The sequence below is a fragment of the Suricata suricatta genome, chromosome 14 (assembly GCF_006229205.1).
Source record: "Suricata suricatta isolate VVHF042 chromosome 14, meerkat_22Aug2017_6uvM2_HiC, whole genome shotgun sequence".
Taxonomy (NCBI): Eukaryota; Metazoa; Chordata; class Mammalia; order Carnivora; family Herpestidae; genus Suricata; species Suricata suricatta.
In genome coordinates, this window is record NC_043713.1 from 39189811 (window position 1) to 39207968 (window position 18158).

The window sequence follows — 18158 nt, forward strand, 5'->3', positions numbered from 1 at the left end:
ACACAATTAGGATAGAGCTCCAAATAATTAAATGATGCTATTGACCTGTGATATATTCTCTGGCAAATCACTGAAGCTTGGTCATTTACACTGTCCTAAAGAAAATAAGATTGCCTGGCAAGCAGGACCACATTCTGGAATCTGAGAGGAGAGATACCAGAAGTTTCCTAGGCGCGAGATCATCCCTATACTTACTGACCGGTATAGAAACTCTCTCCTCATTAAAAGCATTTCTCAGTTGCTTTGAGTCATAGACAGTCCTTTTAACTAAGTCAAATCAATACATTTCTGAGAGAGGTTTTTTTTTAAATTGTGTTTTTTAAGTAATCTCAACAATGTGGGGCTCAAAGTCATGACCCTGAGATTAAGAGTCACATGCTCCACCGACTGAGCCAGCCAGGTGTCCTGAGAGAGTTTTTAAAATTAACATAGAACAATACATCTCATTAACTGAATTGTCCAGCTAAGAGAGCAAAGTCCTCCTAGAGGACAGTGAGAAGCATTGCTTCTGGGGAAAGGTGATGACCCACCCAACTTTGAGCCATTTCTGATGTCATTCAGGCCAAAATGTTTTGGAAATAAAACATGAAGAAATTCTGAACATCAAATTCCTGCAATCCTCTTTGTGAATTTTTCCCCCCATAACAGACTAATAGTTTTTCTTTTTCCTATGTCACTTAGGTCTATTTTTTTTCATGTATAGAATTCAGATTTGGCAATAATATTCACCTTGCCAAAATTTTATTTTTTATTAGGCTCCCAGAAGGCAAGGGATTATTAAAATTAAAAATGTGCTCATTGCCTTCTGGGAGCTGTTCCTTTTCTGAGACCGAAAAGATGGGCAGTGATGTCACCATTGGCAAGCCCTCCAGAACTCTTTAATACGTTATAATCCATTTTCACAGCCTTCCCAACACGCCAGAGCTCACTGTCTTCCTTCTCATCAGAAGCCATCCCCTTCTACAAGAGCTGAATCGTGTCTGACAGCCCCACTGGTACTGCCCCCGTTTTGCTGCTGAGGAAACGGGGGCTGCAGAAGACTCTTTGCTCAATCTCACATAGCTGATGAGAAGAACTTTGGACTTGAACCGAGGCATGCCATTCTGCAAAGGCCACACTCCTCGAACAACTGAGAATTCAGGGATGGTCAACTGCCAGGAATAAAGTCAGTATCTTCTCTATTTTTCGGAGACAGTGCCTACTGACATTCCTCACAGTGGCCTGAGTGGAGGACTCTGCCCACAACTGCAGAAGCCCTTCTCAGTATCTTGTGTTCCTAAAACTTGGGGCTCAAAAAATCCCTAGGTCCCTGGCTGTGCAGTCTCTTATTCCCAAATCATCCATCCCTCCTAGAGCAATGAGTGTGTATTAGCAATAAAGGAAATAAGTCACGAACCGGTGGTCATGAATGGGTCTGTGGTTATACTCCGCTGGTTGGACATACGCTGTCGAATGTCAGGGTTTTGATCCAAGAGTGTCATCGTGGCTTGTTGCCAAGGACACGGCCACTGTAATTGATCATCATTGGCTCCAGAGATCAAGTGGAAATATATTCCTGCATTAGTCGAATGAGTCATATTCAACTGAATCTGGAAGGCATAACCTTTAGAAGAATAAAATGGAGGGCTATATATAATTTCTCTTGAGCTGCCAATAAACCGTGTGAAATTCTTTATATGCCAGATATGATGAGGGCACTGTGTTTCTGAAAGATTGATGTCATCAATGGACAGGCCTCCCAATGATGCGCCAGCGCCTCTGACCCCTCCAAACACCACTCTAAATCTGTTGGTCACTTTCAGTGTTACATGGTAGAGTTGCCAGCTTCCGGTGGGTATATCTGCAAAAGAGACATTATTATTTTGAAGAAGATAAAAGACTACAAATCATGTGCAAATCATCGTTTAGATTATCACCCTAGAGCTATCGATTCCTACAGGCCTGCAAGGTGTCTCTCTCACTTCTCCAGCCCAGGCCCATTCACTCCAAGGCATTTCTGGGGGGTCAGACTGCTCCCCAGGATATCTGGATATGTATCTACTTGTTTCTCAGGTCACAGCATCTAATTTAGGAGTATTCCACGCCCTAAATATGAGTTGCCTTCCATTCTGTGTTAGTTAAACCCAGTATTTGCACTTGTGCCCAGGATCCCTGTGATATAGCCAAAGCCTTATTTAATATATTTATAGTTTGATTGAAATACCTCCTTCACATGCCAAATTTTCATTCAATGTTTTGGTAGTATTACACAGAAATCCACCAAGCCCTAGAACGCCCACATCTACAATTTGTATTGTAGATCTGTGCATCATTTGCCAATGACTTAACATTATAAATATTTATCTTATATTTGGTGCCATCATCTTTCTCCCCAGTGCATACTTCCCCTTCCTCTATCCTCCCCTCCCCTTAGCTAGCAGCACAGGCTACACGATCTTGTCTTGTTTTCTTATGTCACATACCCAAATAAGAAGCGATTCATTTAAAAATTTCAGAAGCCCCCAGGTAGAGAAAACAGCTCAGGAATTCATGTCGAACTAGTAGCTAACACAATGACTTAAAACTTAAATGTATTGGCACTTAATGTGAAACACAATTATGCAAAAATAAGATAGAAGTATCCAAATTACTGAAAATACTATTATCCCTGGATAGACTCTAGATTGAACAAAAATCTTTCAGGAGAGCTTCCACTTCATTATTATCAGTACTCTTCATTTAAGTTGTGTTAAATTCTTACTCCTAAGCAATTTTCTTAAGTACCTTTTGTGCTGTTTTATTAGTGATAACACCCACCCACAAATTGTTAATGGGAAGGATTTTATATATATATATCATAATGAATATATAAATATAATCTTACATACAGAATTGTATAGTACATGTAATTATATGTTATATATGTACACCATGTGATATACATATATATGTATATGTGTATATTAAATGATATTAAAACCTCATTGTAGGTGGTCATGAAAGAATTATCTGGGTTGCATATTGTTTCCCTGTTCATACTGTTAAATAGGAGGAAAACGGTATGATGTAGAGCATAATGTAGATCGAGTTTATAATAGGTTTTACTCAATTCCTTCAAACCAAGTGGTCAGTGTGTGGGGCAGCCCACAGCCCCTCCCTTCCTGGAATATCTGAACTGTCTGCTTTTACAACATGACCCCTCTCTCTGCCACATGACTGGAACGGAGTGTTGCTTTCTCTTGCTCCAGAAGTTGCACTTAACCCAAATCATAACAATTAGAATTCTTCACTGGGATTTTTTTTTTCAAGCTAGAAATTAGAGAAAGTGTCCCTTTTCCAGGCTAGTGGCACATCTGATAAACTGTAAGCTGGGAAATAAAATCTCCAAAGCCCACCTGAGATAACATGAGAGGTCCCCAACCATGTTCAGGGCAGGTCCAGTGCTGCCTGAGGCCAGTTCCTTCCTCGTCCATCCCACGATTTCTTTACGTTCGGTAATTCTTCCCATTTTGCCTAGTTTCCATTGCAGGTTTAGTACTAGCCAAGAACTGAGCTCCTCACTGCCAGGGACTCAAAGAACTAAGATGGCCTCATCTGGACCCAGACAGTAAGAATGTCAATATTGTACCTTTTATTTCTTCCACAAGCGTTAAAGTACCATTCACGTCTGCAGAATACTCCCTGGTGTAGATGTTCAGTCGGTCATTTTCACTTCCACTGTTATATAAATAAAACTGCAAGCACTGAAACCCTCTTTTAGGGTAAAATGTTCTACTTTCCAGCATGGCCGTGGCCCCCACACTTACAGAGCTACTGTTGAAATGCATGAAGAAACCAGAACCTGTTAAGAAAACAAAAGAAGAATTGAGAGAAAACAGATACTAGATATAGGAATGCGCGTCTTGTGGGCACTAAGTTCCCCTTAGCACCCTCTATGTGCAGAAAACTATGTTGGGCGTTTAAACACAGTTCTGGGAATTGACAGTTTATCAAAGAACATTAGGCCACCTTTTCCATACCAGAGCTTTCAAAATTCACCTACTTGGTCTAGTCTCTTTTTCTCTTTCTCTCTCTCTCTCTCTCTCTCTCCTCCCTCCCTCCTTTCCTTTCCCCTTCCTTTCTGGCCTATGGAGGACCACTACCCACTACCCAAATCTGCATTTTATATTTTTTTAATGTTTATTTCTTTTGAGAGAGAGACAGTGAGAGTGTGAGCATGAGTGTGGGAGAGGCAGAGAGAGGAGACAGAATCCCAAGCAGGATCCTTGCTGTCAGAGCAGAGCCCGATGTGGGGTTTGATCCCACAAACAATGAGATCACAAGCTGAGCAGAAATCAAGAGTCAGATGCTTAACCGACTGAGCCAGCCAGGCGCCCCCCAATCTGCATTTTAAAAGAAAATTGTATTTTTATTGACATGTATTTGACATACAGCATTGTGTAAATTTAAGGTGTACGACATGTTAATTTGACACATATATATTTGTAGTATGACTGCAACTGTAGCAATAATTAGCACCTCCAACATGTCACATAATTGTTATCCTTTTTTGTTGTAGGATTAATTAAGTTCTAGTTGTTAATCAGTGTGATGATTAGCATATAATATTCCTGTCTATAGTCACTACGCTGTGCATTAGATTTCCAGGGCTTATTACTACTGATTGCAAGTGTCTACCCTTAAACGCCTGTCTTCTCCTCCCTCCCCCCCTCCACCCACTGCCCTCCAAGAAAGAAAAGGAAACAGAGAAGCACTGTTTGCTGTTAGGGACCTCACCATGGCCTAGACCACTGAGCTCTCATGCAGTGACCCTGAGTTCTGAAGTCTAGTTTTACATCTTTGTGGCCACAAGTGAGCAAATAAATAAAAATTGAGTACTTGTAGCCAAATAAATGACTATTTAATTTAAAACAAAATTGTGATGGAAAAGGATACTCATCTGAATAAAATTAAATCAATTGTACTTTGACTATTCATTTTAAGGATTCTTGTAACAGGAGTGTGTAATCAAAACCAGCTGGAATTCTGAAACTGATTAATTCACAGCCTAATGCCGTTTACTGGAAAGTCACTTGTATCTTGCAAGCTTTGAGAAAACCCCCCCACTACCCTGTAGATAAGGGTCTTCCCAGGCGGTACAGTCCCCTCCTGCAGTGGGCACGTACAGGGAAAGAGGCTTCATAGAGCCCAGTTCTGACTCACAGAAGGACAAGTCAAGTCAGAATGAAAGCAAAGAAATGAACCACGTCCTTATAAGGCACAGAACTGTTTCCTTAGTAGCAAATGAATGAGTTATCATTAATAATTCAAATAGAAATTAGAGGCAAAATCCCAGTCTTTTCGTAGCAAGGGAAAATGCTGGGGCCGCCGAGTGTAAAATCGAGAAGTGTCTCAGTCCTGTTACCTTGGCACCGGCCCATGTTGGAGTGATCGCTCTCCGGCCCCTTGGGAACCTGGGAAACACGTTGCCAGTCAGCACTATCTCCTGCACTTTGAATCATACCACATACATTTTCCAGTTCAAAATTGCACGAGTCCATAAAGCTCAAGGAAGTGGCTACAAAAGCAAAAAAAAAAAAAAAAACCCAAACAAACAAACCCAATAATTATTGACATTCCTACAACATGATAATCTAAGTAATAAAAACTGTCATGGAAGTACTAGGAACACCAAGATGGCATTCAAGGGGACAGCTCACTGATTCTGGGGGACGGTGGCTCAGAAACCCAGAGATTGGTCAGTCCTGTGCATCGGAATAAGCTGCCAGCCCCACATTGTTTTTCTTTAATTATCTAATCTGTGGAACCTGAGTCTACACTCTTCTCCTTATCCAGATTATTAAACTGCAACCCAGATTATAAGATCCCATTTACATGATGGCTTCTAGTTTAAAAATCTACATAGGACACGTTACTATAGGACCCAATTTGTTTGCAGAGCTGAAGGCCAGCACTTCTAAGAAGAAAAATATTGCTTCCCAGGTATGGATTGGGATTCGGGTGGGTTTATGTTTGTTATTTTTTTAATATCAAACTTCAACTATAAAACTATAATTGTCAAGCAACTATCAAACCATAATTCCAGAAAATCCAGCAATGCACAGCAAAACGGCACAGCACATCATTTTCCCCTCCACGGCAGAGACACAGAAAGCATTTCAAAAAACTTGCCACATACAGCAGTTATACAGTCGATTCAACTTTAAGAGATCAGAGTCACTGAAATCCATTCGCTGGCCGATCACATCCATGAAGTTTGAGATTCGCGTTACAATTGTTGGTTCGGTTCCATTTTGGAAAGCCGTCTTACTGTAGTGCATTACTGACGTGTAATCATAGGGAACATTCAAGGAGTCTGATACTTGGTCATCGTAGGTGTTAAAGTTGTGCTCTCTGCCTAAATGATAAATTTAAAAAGATGTTTAGTTACTCTCTGTTCACAAAATTTAGCTCATCTTACTCTAGGCTTCCATTACTGCCCACGACTGGATATTTATAAGGCTCTCAGAACTGCTAATAGAAAGGTAGATTCTGAAAGGTGTTGTTGACACAGTCAGGGTCATTGGCAAAGCAGATGGAGGTGGAGGTCAGAGGACATTGAGAAGTGTGGAGGGAAGGGACCGAGGAATGATAACACAGACAGGAGTCTTTAGAAAGAGCTGACATAGTCAGGGATTTCTCAATTACTGCCACATGTGTGCAGGTATTTAAAAAGAATACATTTAGAGAAGATTCCTGGTTGTTTAGCATCACGCTAATGGGCAACTGGTTGCGACTTGAAATGGGATGATTTGCGGGAAACAACGAGGTGGATCTGATCTCCAAAGCTGATCGGTGTCGTATCAAATCTAGGGAGAAGACCCGGGGAATCTTAGAGAGAGATGATGGATTAAAGCTAAACACTTCTCCTGCTCCAGAAGTCTTGTAGTCCGCTGCTGGGCCTTACCCCAGTTGAGATCACGGGACAATCAAATCACTGAGCTGTGATGTTCAGGGGTCTCAGTCCAGAACAGCCCCCACAAGGCCTCTATGACAGCAATCCACTCCCTCCACCATACCCTCTGCAGGCAGGACAGGTGGGGAAACTAAGGGCCCCGTGGAAAACACAAGCTTTAGTTGTACAATGTTACTAAGACATTTCTGACTTGGAATAAAAAGTCCCAACAAGTTCTGGCTAGTCAACTGCTACAGTGTTTCCCAGGATGGGCTCCATAGAATGATAATGCTCCAAAAAAAACAAAACAAAACAAAAAAGGATGTTGATCAAGTCACTTTGGAAAATCCTTCTTATTTGGAGATTTACAATATGTGTTCATCTCACAGAGACTCTGAACAGTAAAGCAGTATCAATAACTCAAGTTTAGTTTAATTTAGCCTAGGATTTCCAAACTAATTGGACTACAGATCTCTATCCACACAATACCTGGGAGCACTTTGTGAGACAGCACCCCATAAAATGTGTTTTGGGAAACACCAGTTTCTTAGATCCCATCCAGCTCCAGCCCAGCACCAGGGGTCTGGGGTATTAGCACCCCAACAACCTTTACGCACCTGAACTTATGTACATGAAGTAAAGCATCACATCAGTTTTCCCATTATTAATGGTCAGCAGGAGATGGCTCATGTTTAAAAATTCCGTTTTTAACCAAAAATATAAGAAAACAAAAGAAATGTACCTGACAGGATTCTGTCCCACATGATCACGACGTAGTCATCCCGATCGGAGCGAGACTGCTCGTGCCAGAACCCCAGCGCGTGGAGGAACTCGTGCTGAACCGTCGCTATCCGGTCACAGTTCGCCCCGATGGAGAGTTCTTGCCTCCCAACGTGCTGGTTTCCCACTGAAGACCAGCAGCTTACAGGGGAGGTCACGGGACAGGGGGAGAGGGTGTTCTCATGGTGCAGGCTGAGGCCTCGGGGCACAGTTCCCGGTGCTCAGGCCTCCCGTGTCACCCACCTACATCCTTCACCCTTTTATCGGGACACTGCGTCCGTCTCATAACCCCAGCGAGGTCTGATCGACCTGACAGCCAGAGGATTTTTGGTCCCGGCACCAAATAGCACATGGGAGCAAGGCATCTCCTGATCAACCAAATCCTGATTTTTTTCTAGAAATGCCTAAGTTTTGGGGCACCTAGGTGGCTCAGTCAGTTAAGTGTCCAGCTTTGGTTCAGGTCATGATCGCATGGTTGGTGGATTCGAGCTCCATATGGGGCTCTGTGCTGACAGCTCAGAGCCTTGAGCCTGCTTCAGAATCTGTGTCTCCCTCTCTCTCTGCTCCTCCCCTGCTCACGTTGTCTCTCTCTCTCAAAAATAAATAAAAACGTTATAAAAAATTAGAAATGTCTAACTTTTTCACATGGTCCTTGGTATGTTGATGACCATGAGAAGTTTCATAGGTATAGCAACCACATGGAATTGCTGAGCTCCAAGCAAATAACATTGTCAGTGTAACTCAAGTAGTGAGTGCAATTGGGTTAAAATAAATTGAAATACAGGAATCTGCCCCTGAAACCAAGAGCAAACACACTATATACAAATTATGTTAGCTAACTCAACAATAAATTATATTAAAAAAACACAAAAAGAGCATGGACTCAGGACTTAGCCATTCCTCTAGCTGAGCCCGTTTCTTCATCTGTAAAATGGGAGATAAAACCAGTATCTATCTTGCAGGTTAATGCTGAAGATAAAATTAATACTTATAAAGCTCTTAAAATAATGCGTGGTGCAATTGGGTATTACAGTTTTTTAATTACCCAGCTAAATAAAAAATATACAAAGCCTTAAAAAAATAAAAATGAATTGAAATACACATGTGTACACGTCCACACATGTGTTCCCGTGTTTTACTGAAAGAAGGAGATAAAAAGTATGTAAACCACAAATGGTAGAAGTTCACTAAGTTGCAGGATGGATGGTGTACAATCCTACCCTAGTCTTAAAATGGGTAGTCTGGTTGCAATTATGAAAGTATTATTTTTATGGCTAGAGAAACTAGATGCAATTTGTCTTTTACTGTCCAGCAAACAGGGAAGGAAGCCCCCACCCAAGGTCAGGGGTAGGACAATTGTTGTGACAGGCCATAGCGGCCATGGTTTGCATTTGAACCCTTAGCAGACCAACTCTCCACCTTACCCACTGCCCTTGAACACTGATATATAGTTAGCTTCTCCAGCCCAAGGCTTGAAGTCGATGCATGTTTTTAGGCGATAGCGTTCAAATGCATTAAGGATAACTCCCTTAGCATTCATTTCTGAAGGAAGAAAACCGAAAAAAAATACACTTATTAAAATGATAACCATTTCCAGGCTATGCAATATATTGTTTATCATGAGTTAGTTTCTTCGTGAATGTTTAGTGTTTTATTTGTACCAAATTTAGTATTCAGTCCCAACCAAGTACGTAGCATATGCAAGTGTTTGATTCTTCTTCAGATTCTTGATTTTGTCTCATATTTATTTCTTTGGAACCATTGGACGTGCATTACTGAACAACAACAAAAAAAACATTTCCTTTACCTCATATACCTTGGATCACAGACAGCCAGAATCATTGTCACATGCTTCATCTGAGAAGCTATAGTATTATTTAAAGCCCCCCAGCAGAGCTTTTAATTTGAGGACCTTGAGATGGGCGTCCGTGGATATGTTGGGATGGTAGATGTGCATCTGAATCTATATCATCTTTATGTATATCCTCTATCTATTTATATCTCATCAGTATCTGTCTATACCTTTATCTGCAAAGTGCATTTCCTGGGGACACTGTTCATAAGATTCTCAAGTGAGTTCAGGACCTGAATTAGAGTTAAGAACCATTGCTTCAGAATTAAGAGTGACACTAACAGATTGGATAGACAGAGATCAAAAAAGGCAGAGGCATGAAAGCAACAAAGACATTCAGGAAAAGAAGCTTGGAAGGCAACCTGGAGGAAGGGGCTGTATCAGGTGCGTGTGTGGGGTTTGGTACTGGTGAAGTGAAGGGTGGTGGTTCCTGGGAAGTGGGAGACAGTGTGGCCAAGTGGAAAGCACTTGGACTTCAGAGTCTGAGACACCTAAGTAGTTTCCTATCCTCATCACCTTAAATGTGCAACCTTTCCAATTCAATTTACCTCTGGAGCTTTGAATAATTATCAGTTAATTGGGTAAATAAAATCAACTTTGCAAGGGCAAAGTTAAGCGTTGGACTCAGTCAGTTAAGCGTTGGACTCTTGGTTTTGGCTCAGGTCATGATCTTGAGGTTTGTGAGTTCATGCCTTGCATCAGGCTTTGCCCTGGCAGTTGGCAGTGTGGACCCTGCTTGGGATTCTCTCTCTCTCTCTCTCTCTCTCTCTCTCTCTCTCTCTCTCTGCCCCCCCACTTTTGATGTCTCTGTCTCTCTCAAAATAAATAAATAAACTTAAAAAAAATAAATAAAACAAGGGGCACCTGGGTGGCTCGGTCAGTTAAGCATCCAACTTCGGCTCAGGTCATGATCTCATGGTTCATGAGTTCGAGCCTCACGTCGGGCTCTGTACTGACAGCTCAGAGCCTGGAGCCTGCTTCGGATTCTGTGTCTCCCTCTCTCTCTTCTCCTCCCTGGCTCATACTCACTCTCTCATTCTCTCTCAAAAATAAAAAAATAAAATAAAAATTAAAGAAATTAAAAATGAAATAATAAAATAAAATAAATTTGGCAGGGGATAAAATGAGAAATCAGTGGGGCAGTTCCAAGTAAAATAAGCATTTATCAAGTGTTCCTTTCCTTTCTCCCTTCTTATATGATCACTGCACTTTTGAAAACAATTAGTAGGAAAGCCCTCTGTCTCTGTGAGGATCAAGAACAGGATGCACATATGGGTCCCTAAAATCCATATGAATCTATATGAGGCACCCAGAATGCCACCTTTTATAATACCACACAAATAATGCATGTTCATTACAAATGAGTTAGAAAATGCATATAAACAAAAAGAAGGAAATTATAAAATCTTATCAAACACCCTCATCATGCTTTTTGCTTGTATGGTATATGCTCACAACATACACATATTTTTAGAAAATATAAAATCACAGTCTACATATTTAAAAAACTATGTGTTTCACTAAAGTATCATTAAGAGCTTTACCAAGTGTTCTTTTTATCATTTTAATGGCTACATTATATGGCTATAATATATATAAGTAACTTCTTATTGTCAGATATTTAAATTGTTCCTGGATTTCCTGTACTATAAATATCACATTTACATTACTATCTCAAACTTCCTTAAAATAAGGCATGATGATACTCATCACCACATGCCTGTTTTAAGGACAGAATGTAAAAGGAGGATGCAGGTCTAGGTCTTTTATCAAAGCTTAAGGAGGATAGTTAAAAAATAAAAACTTTTTTTTAATCTTTGAGAGACAGAGTGGAGTGGGGGAGGAGCAGAGAAAGGGGGAGACAGAATCCGAAGCAGGCTTCAGGCTCTGAGCTGTCAGCACAGACCCAACGCAGGGCTTGAACCCACAAACCGCAAGATCATGACCTGAGCTGAAGTCGGACACCTAACTGATTGAGCCACCCCCACAAGGGTAGTTTTTACCCTTCATTGAATTGTTTTGAGAGTCAAATAAGGAAACACGTGTGAACGTTTTGTGAAAGGGATATAGCACTTTACCAAGATAAGCTCTTCATTTACCAAGTGCCTTCATTACCAAAGGCTAATTATCTGTGAATCACGGATGCAGAGAAGCTCGCCCAGGGGCCATGTTATCTAAATCCCCAGGCTCCGAAGGCTAAAGCAGGTCCTGGACAAGCCTAGGAGTTAAGCAAGCAGCTGTTCAGGATTATTTTTCTCTTCTTAGCCCTTTCAGGTTTCCAGTACCTTGATCTTCATTTCCATCCCCCCTTCTTTAACAGTCTGCTCTCTACCTTCCCCACACACCTCAAGTCTGACACCCAGGCAAGGAATGATCACTTATTCACAGGAAGCTAGACATGGATGCCTCAAGTGTCACCCCTTCCAGAAAAGCTGCATCTAACAGCCAGGTAACACCCAGAGTGTAAGCAAAAAAAAAAAACTAAAGCAGGATTGACTATGTTGGTAAGAGTGATTTCTGGAGAGCCCGAAGTCATTTCCAGTAAATCCTTCATAGGTATTTACTTTTGCTACCTGTAAAGGTGGCATTGTTTAGCAATTTCCTTAGTCAGAGTCATTTCAAGATGGTATAAATTTCAGAAATATAAGGAAATCCTCTTCTCACTTTGAGCATAGAGAACAAGCTCAATGCTACACTATAAACAGAGGTGGGGCACCTGGATGGCTCTGTTGGTTAAGCATCCGACTTTGGCTCAGGTCATGATCTCCCGGTTCATGAGCTCGAGCCCAATTCAGGCTCTGTGGGGACAGCCCAGAACCTGGAGCCTGCTTTGGATTCTGTGTCTCCCTCGCTCCCTGCCCCTCTCCTGCTCATGCTTGGTCTCTCTCAAAAATAAAAAATAAAAATAAAATTAAACAGGGGTAAAGTATTTTCCAAATGAGAAAGAATCAAAATCATGGAATTAAAAAAATAACAAAAATTTGAGGTTTAATTATATTATAAAACTAGCACAAAATAATGCTGTAATATTAATTAAAAAAACAGATCAAAAAATTTAAAACAGGGGCACATAGCTGGCTTAGTTGGTGGAGCATATGACTTGATCTCTGGGTCATGAGTTCAAGCCCCAAGTCGAGCATACCATTTACTTTTAAATTAATTAATTAATTAAATAAAAAATAAAACAACACAACTTAAATTTTTTTTAAGTTTATTTATTTTGAGAGAGAAAGTGGAGGAGGGGCAGAAAGAGAGAGAGAGAGAATCCCATTTCTGCACTGTCATTGCAGAGCCTGATGCAGGGCTCAAACCCACAGACCATGAGGTCATCATGGCCTGAGACATAGTCAGATACTTAACTGACTGAGCCACCCAGGTGCCTCTAAAAAATTTTTTAAAACACCATAGTTATACCTATGTAAAAGTGTACACAGTTTGGATGGTAAGATCTGGACTGAATTTTTTACCTAACATGTTTGATTCATATGTTTATCTATATATATTTATATGTCTCTATCTATCTATCTATCTATCTATCTATCTATCTATCTATCTCTCTATTAGTAAACGCTATGCCCAACATGGGGCTCAAATTCACATCCCTGAGATGAAGAGTCACATGCTCAGGGAGCCTGAGTGGCTCAGTCAGGTAAGCGACTGACTTTGGCATAGATCAATCTCACCATTCCTGAGTTCAAGCGCTGCGTCAGGCCCTGTGCTGACAGCTTAGAGCTTGGAGCCTGTTTTAGGTTCTGTGTCTCCCTCTCTCTTTGCCCCTCCCCCACTCACACTCTTTCTCTCTCAAAAATAAATATTTAAAAAAAATTTTTTAAAGTCACATGCTCTATCAGTGAGCCAGCCAGTCACCCCAGTTTATTAATTTAGTTTTAAAAATATTTATTAATTGCCTATAATATGCCAAAGACTATGCTAATCCTCAGATTTGCAAGATGAAAGATATCTCTGGTCCTCAAGGCATTCACTATGTTGTTTTATAATGCTGTGTAAAAACAGGTACATAAAGGGGCGCCTGGGTGGCTCAGTTGGTTAGGCGGCCGACTTCAGCTCAGGTCATGGTCTCCTGGTTTGTGAGCTCAAGCTTCATGTTGGGCTCTGTGCTGACAGCTTGGCGCCTGGAACCTGCTCTGGATTCTGTGTCTTCCCGTCTCTCTGCCCCTCCCCTGCTCATGCTCTGTCTCTCTCTCTCTCTCTCTCTGTCAAAAATGAATAAATGTGAAAAAAAACTTTTTTAAATTTTTTAAATGTTTTTTATTTATTTTTGAGAGCAGGGGAGGGTCAGAGAGAGAGGGAGACACAGAATCTGAAGCAGGCTCCAGGCTCTGAGCTAGCTGTCAGCATAGAGTCCGACATGGGGCTCGAACCCACAAACTGCGAGATTATGAACTGAGCCAAAGTCGGATGCTCAACTGACTGAGCTACCCAGGCGTCCCCCCCCCAAAATTTTTTAAAGGTTAAAAAAAAGAAAAAGCAGGTACATAAAGTTCATAACATTAATTTGGTTAAAATTCAGGGCAAAAATAGCCAAGCGATACAGTGATATTAAAGCTCTCTGATATTTCATAGAACACCTTAGAAGAACAATTCTTTAAATTTTTTTAAATTTTTTTTAATGTTTTATTTATTTTTGATACAGACAGAGACAGAGCATGAGAGGGGGAGGGGCAGAGAGAGAAGGAGACACAGAACTGGAAGCAGGCTCCAGGCTCTGAGCTAGCCATCAGCACAGAGCCTGACGCGGGGCCCGAACCCACGAACGTGAGATCTGACCTGAGCCGAAGCCGGAGGCTTAACCGACTGAGCCACCCAGGCACCCCTTCTTTAAATTTTTATAAATAATTTGAAAATAAAAGAATTTTTATATTTTTAATCAAAATTTTAAGACCAAAAAAAAAAAAGATTGTAAACATTTAACATCATTCAGATTCCCCCCAGTTCCTAAAGTCAGTGACTATCTTTCCTTCTCACATTATAGTTTCTAATCCTACCTCTGGCCTTGGCGTTTTCCACCTCCTTTTGGTTTTTCATCTATGTTTCTGGCCAGTCCTCCCTTCTCAATAACTTCTAACAGATCCTCCATCAATATCAATTCCAGAAAGTTGTTCTCCCAAGTTCAATGCCAGCCTTGACCATCTTCTCGCCCAGTACAATCTTGGGCCACTCAGTACGATCCGTCTACCTGAGGGGTCCCTGTTGTATGCAGGACCTCCTTCGAGGTGCTCATCATACCAGCGGCTTCCGCCAGCTCCCACAGCTTCAGGACACCCACATATCCCACTATCTTGAAAGATCAGGCTATCCATCAACACTTCATAGGTTCTCGCCACCGCAGTGAGCCTGATGCTTTCAGACTCTGCCTGCCAAAAGCTCATTTCCACCACATTTTCTACCCCGCCATCTTTAAGACATGTTCCCTGTTACGGGCACCACCGTGCACTCAGTTGCCTAAGACTGAATCCTGGGCACCAGCATCTCTTTACCTCGAATCCTTGTCTTACAGTCAATCACTAAACCTAACAACTGCCTCCTCAGGCTGTTTTAGAGTTGTCCATCCTAGTCTATCCTCACTGAGAGAGACTTGGTTCAGAAACTCTGAGTCCTTCCCTGAATTTCTTCTAAGTCTCCTAATTGATCTCATTTCCCCCCCCCACCTAATGACACATCTTCTCTACGGCCATAGCATGATCACGGTCTCACATCCACATTAAAACTTTCGGAGGTTCCACGTCCCCAGCAGGACGCACACCATGTTCTCTAACATGGGAATCACTCGAGCCTCTCCAAACTAGATTCTGCCTACCTGTTCGACCTCAACTCCCCACTTCCCACCAAATCCCAGTTAAGGGGTCACTCCCCTCTCCATGCCCTTGTACGCAGTGGTCCATCTGCCCAGAGCACCCTCCCTAGCTGTCCGAAGCTGGGTTGGCCCACACGATGCCTCTGCAAATGACAAAGGCGCACTGCATCTGGGCAGATGCTGCAAGTGGTGACGCAGTAAATGGCACCTCACGCAAAGAAACAAGTGCCTCTTGATGAATGAAATGCACACCTGATTTCAGTCCCCCTTCCTATGTAAATATCCACCTGCATGAATGCCGGTAGCCCTGCTACATAGTGTCGCCTGCTCCCCGATGCATATGCCTTTATATCTGGAGGAGTTAAATGCCTCTCCAGTGTGCTCCCACCACTTCTGAACATATCTTTAAGCAAAATGTTCATTCCATTCTATTATAATGAACTTCTGGCTAATCTGAATCACCACTGAAATGTATGAACTTTAAGAAAACTTCCCAGGGGCACCTCGGTGGCTCAGCTGGTTGAGCATCTGATTCCTGATCTTGGCTCAGGTCATGATCTCACAGTTGTGAGATCGAGCCCAACACTGGGGCTGACAGCTGGGAGCTGGCTTGGGACCCCCTCTCTCTGTCCCTCCCCTGCTTTTGCCACCCCCTCTCTCCCTCCCTCTCAACATAAATAAATACACTTTTAAAAAAGGAAAGAAAAGAAAAGAAGAATTTCCCAAACAACAGTTCCTAAAATGATTCTGGCAACTGATACCATAAATAAAATGAGGACTATGTTTAGAGTTTTCCACTGCAATTAAATGTCTTCTACAGAGAAGCTGGATTGGATTCTTCTGACTTTTTAGTGTTAAAATATTATTTATGTTATGAAAAGGTGATAGCAGGTTCTTATTGTTGGGTAAGTTCCTCACTTGGCAAAATAAAATGTTGGCAAGACAATGCCAGTCCCTAAAGCTTTGTTTGGTTGTTTTATGTTTGTTTCTTAGGGGGTTTTTTAAATTAATGTTTGTTCATTTTTGAGAGAGAGTGAGAGAGGAGGGTGGGTGCCAGGCACAGGATCCGAAGCAGGCTCCGCACTGACAGCAGCAAGCCCGACACGGGGCTGTAAATTTTTTTTAGTTTTTTTTTAATGTTTATTTAGTTTTGAGACAGAGAGAGACAGAGTGCAAACAAGGGAGGGGTAGAGAGAGGGAGGCACAGAATCTGAAACAGGCTTCAGGCTCTGAGCTGTCAGCACAGAACCTGACACGGGACTCAAACCCACGACCTGTGAGATCATGACCTGAGCTGAAGTCAGACACTCTGCTGGCTGAGCTGCGCCCCCACCCCCGAGGCATCCCTCTTTATTCTGGTTTTAACTCATATGTAACTTATGACCATATGGGAAACTGCTGCTTTCAAACAAAGACTAGCTCCCTGATCTTTGTGTCCCCAGCACGAAGTAGGCTCTCCATAATGTTGGTTACATTAATCCCTTTCTTGGTCAGACTTCAGCAAATATTTCAGACCAAACCACTGTGGTTCTTTTCATGTTCATTTTGCTTATTTTTATAAGTAAGTATCCATAGACACATAAAGCAACAAACAAACAAACCCTGAAAGAACATAAGAGCCTACTCTTGAAACTACTGTGATTATATTGTCAGGAATATACATAGTTACGGTTTCTCCAAGGTGTATACTAACCCAAGCTGTCTTCTAGAACATACGGAATGGTATGAGGCCATCTGTATTTTTCTCCAATGATGGAATTTCTATCTTGTGCCTGTCAAAGATAAATGTGAAGGGTTAATTAAATGAATCAGGCAAAAACTTAGGAAACAATGAAGAGTTAATCTAGAAATAAATGAAATGTAAAATGTAAGACAGATGCAAGGTCATGCAGGCTGTGGGTAAATTTAGATATTCTCTACCTACAGTAGGAAGCTGTCGAAGAGTTTCAAGCCCGGAAGTGAAATGATATCATTGCCTGTTTAAAAGACCATTTTGTGGAGTGCCTGGGTAGCTCAGTTGGTTAAGTATCCGACTCTTGGTTTCTGCTCAGGTCATGATCTCATGGTTCGTTAGATCAAGACCCACGTCGGGCTCTGTGCTGACAGTGCCAAGCCTGCTTAGGATCCTCTCTCCCATCTGTCCCTCTTCTGCTCGTGTTCTCTCTCTCCCTCTCTCAAAATAAATAAACATGAAAAAAATAAAAGACGACTTTGCTGAGGTGGGTGGGGAGAGGGACAGGGTGAAAAAAATGATAGGGCAGCAATATTTGAAATAGAAAAATGAATTAAAGTGAGTTATTTGGGGCACACATTGCAGATAGAAATGACAGAACTTACTGATGGATCAGTGGAGGGATGAGAGACAGAGAAGAAGCAAGGGTGACTCCTGGATTTTTCACTTATTCAGGGGAGTAGGCTGATGACTGCCAAGAGGGAGGATCAAGGGAAGCATTTTGCATGAAACTAGTATCTAGTTTAGGACACCTTACATTTGAGGCACCTCGTAGATGCGGAAATGGAACTGACCAACTGGCACCTGCATAGACAACCTGGAGTTCACGGGAAGGAATGGATAAGAGTCACACCTTTGGAGTCATCAGCATAGAGGTGACACTAAAAGCCCCTGCACATGCTGAGATCCAGGAGGAGAGAGCACAGATAGAACAAGCCCAAGACTAAACCTGAGACACTGCAGACCCAGTTTTTGAGTCGAAGCTCCCAGCGGGAGTATGACTTAAACTACCTGTAGGTTATCTATGCTCATCCACATGCCATGGACTCTTCACGCATAGATTTGG

General features: G+C 41.8%; 1 protein-coding gene and 1 long non-coding RNA gene across 3 annotated transcripts in view; one reads left to right on the top strand and one right to left on the bottom strand.

Annotated features, from left to right (window-relative positions):
- Positions 1–1395, top strand: part of LOC115277991 — a 31276-nt gene extending 29881 nt beyond the window's left edge. For both annotated transcript variants that reach the window (XR_003902628.1, XR_003902629.1), the window contains one exon: positions 906–1395. This is a non-coding gene — a long non-coding RNA (uncharacterized LOC115277991). The remainder of the gene's footprint in view (positions 1–905) is intronic.
- MEP1B (meprin A subunit beta) overlaps positions 1–18158 on the bottom strand; it is a 28032-nt gene that overhangs the window by 5966 nt on the left and 3908 nt on the right. The window contains exons 5-11 of the mRNA XM_029922410.1: positions 17054–17132; positions 9118–9235; positions 7656–7834; positions 6158–6376; positions 5384–5536; positions 3608–3820; positions 1397–1840 (exon numbers count right to left, since the gene is read on the bottom strand). Coding sequence (XP_029778270.1) covers positions 1397–1840; positions 3608–3820; positions 5384–5536; positions 6158–6376; positions 7656–7834; positions 9118–9235; positions 17054–17132 — 1405 coding nt within the window. The remainder of the gene's footprint in view (positions 1–1396; positions 1841–3607; positions 3821–5383; positions 5537–6157; positions 6377–7655; positions 7835–9117; positions 9236–17053; positions 17133–18158) is intronic.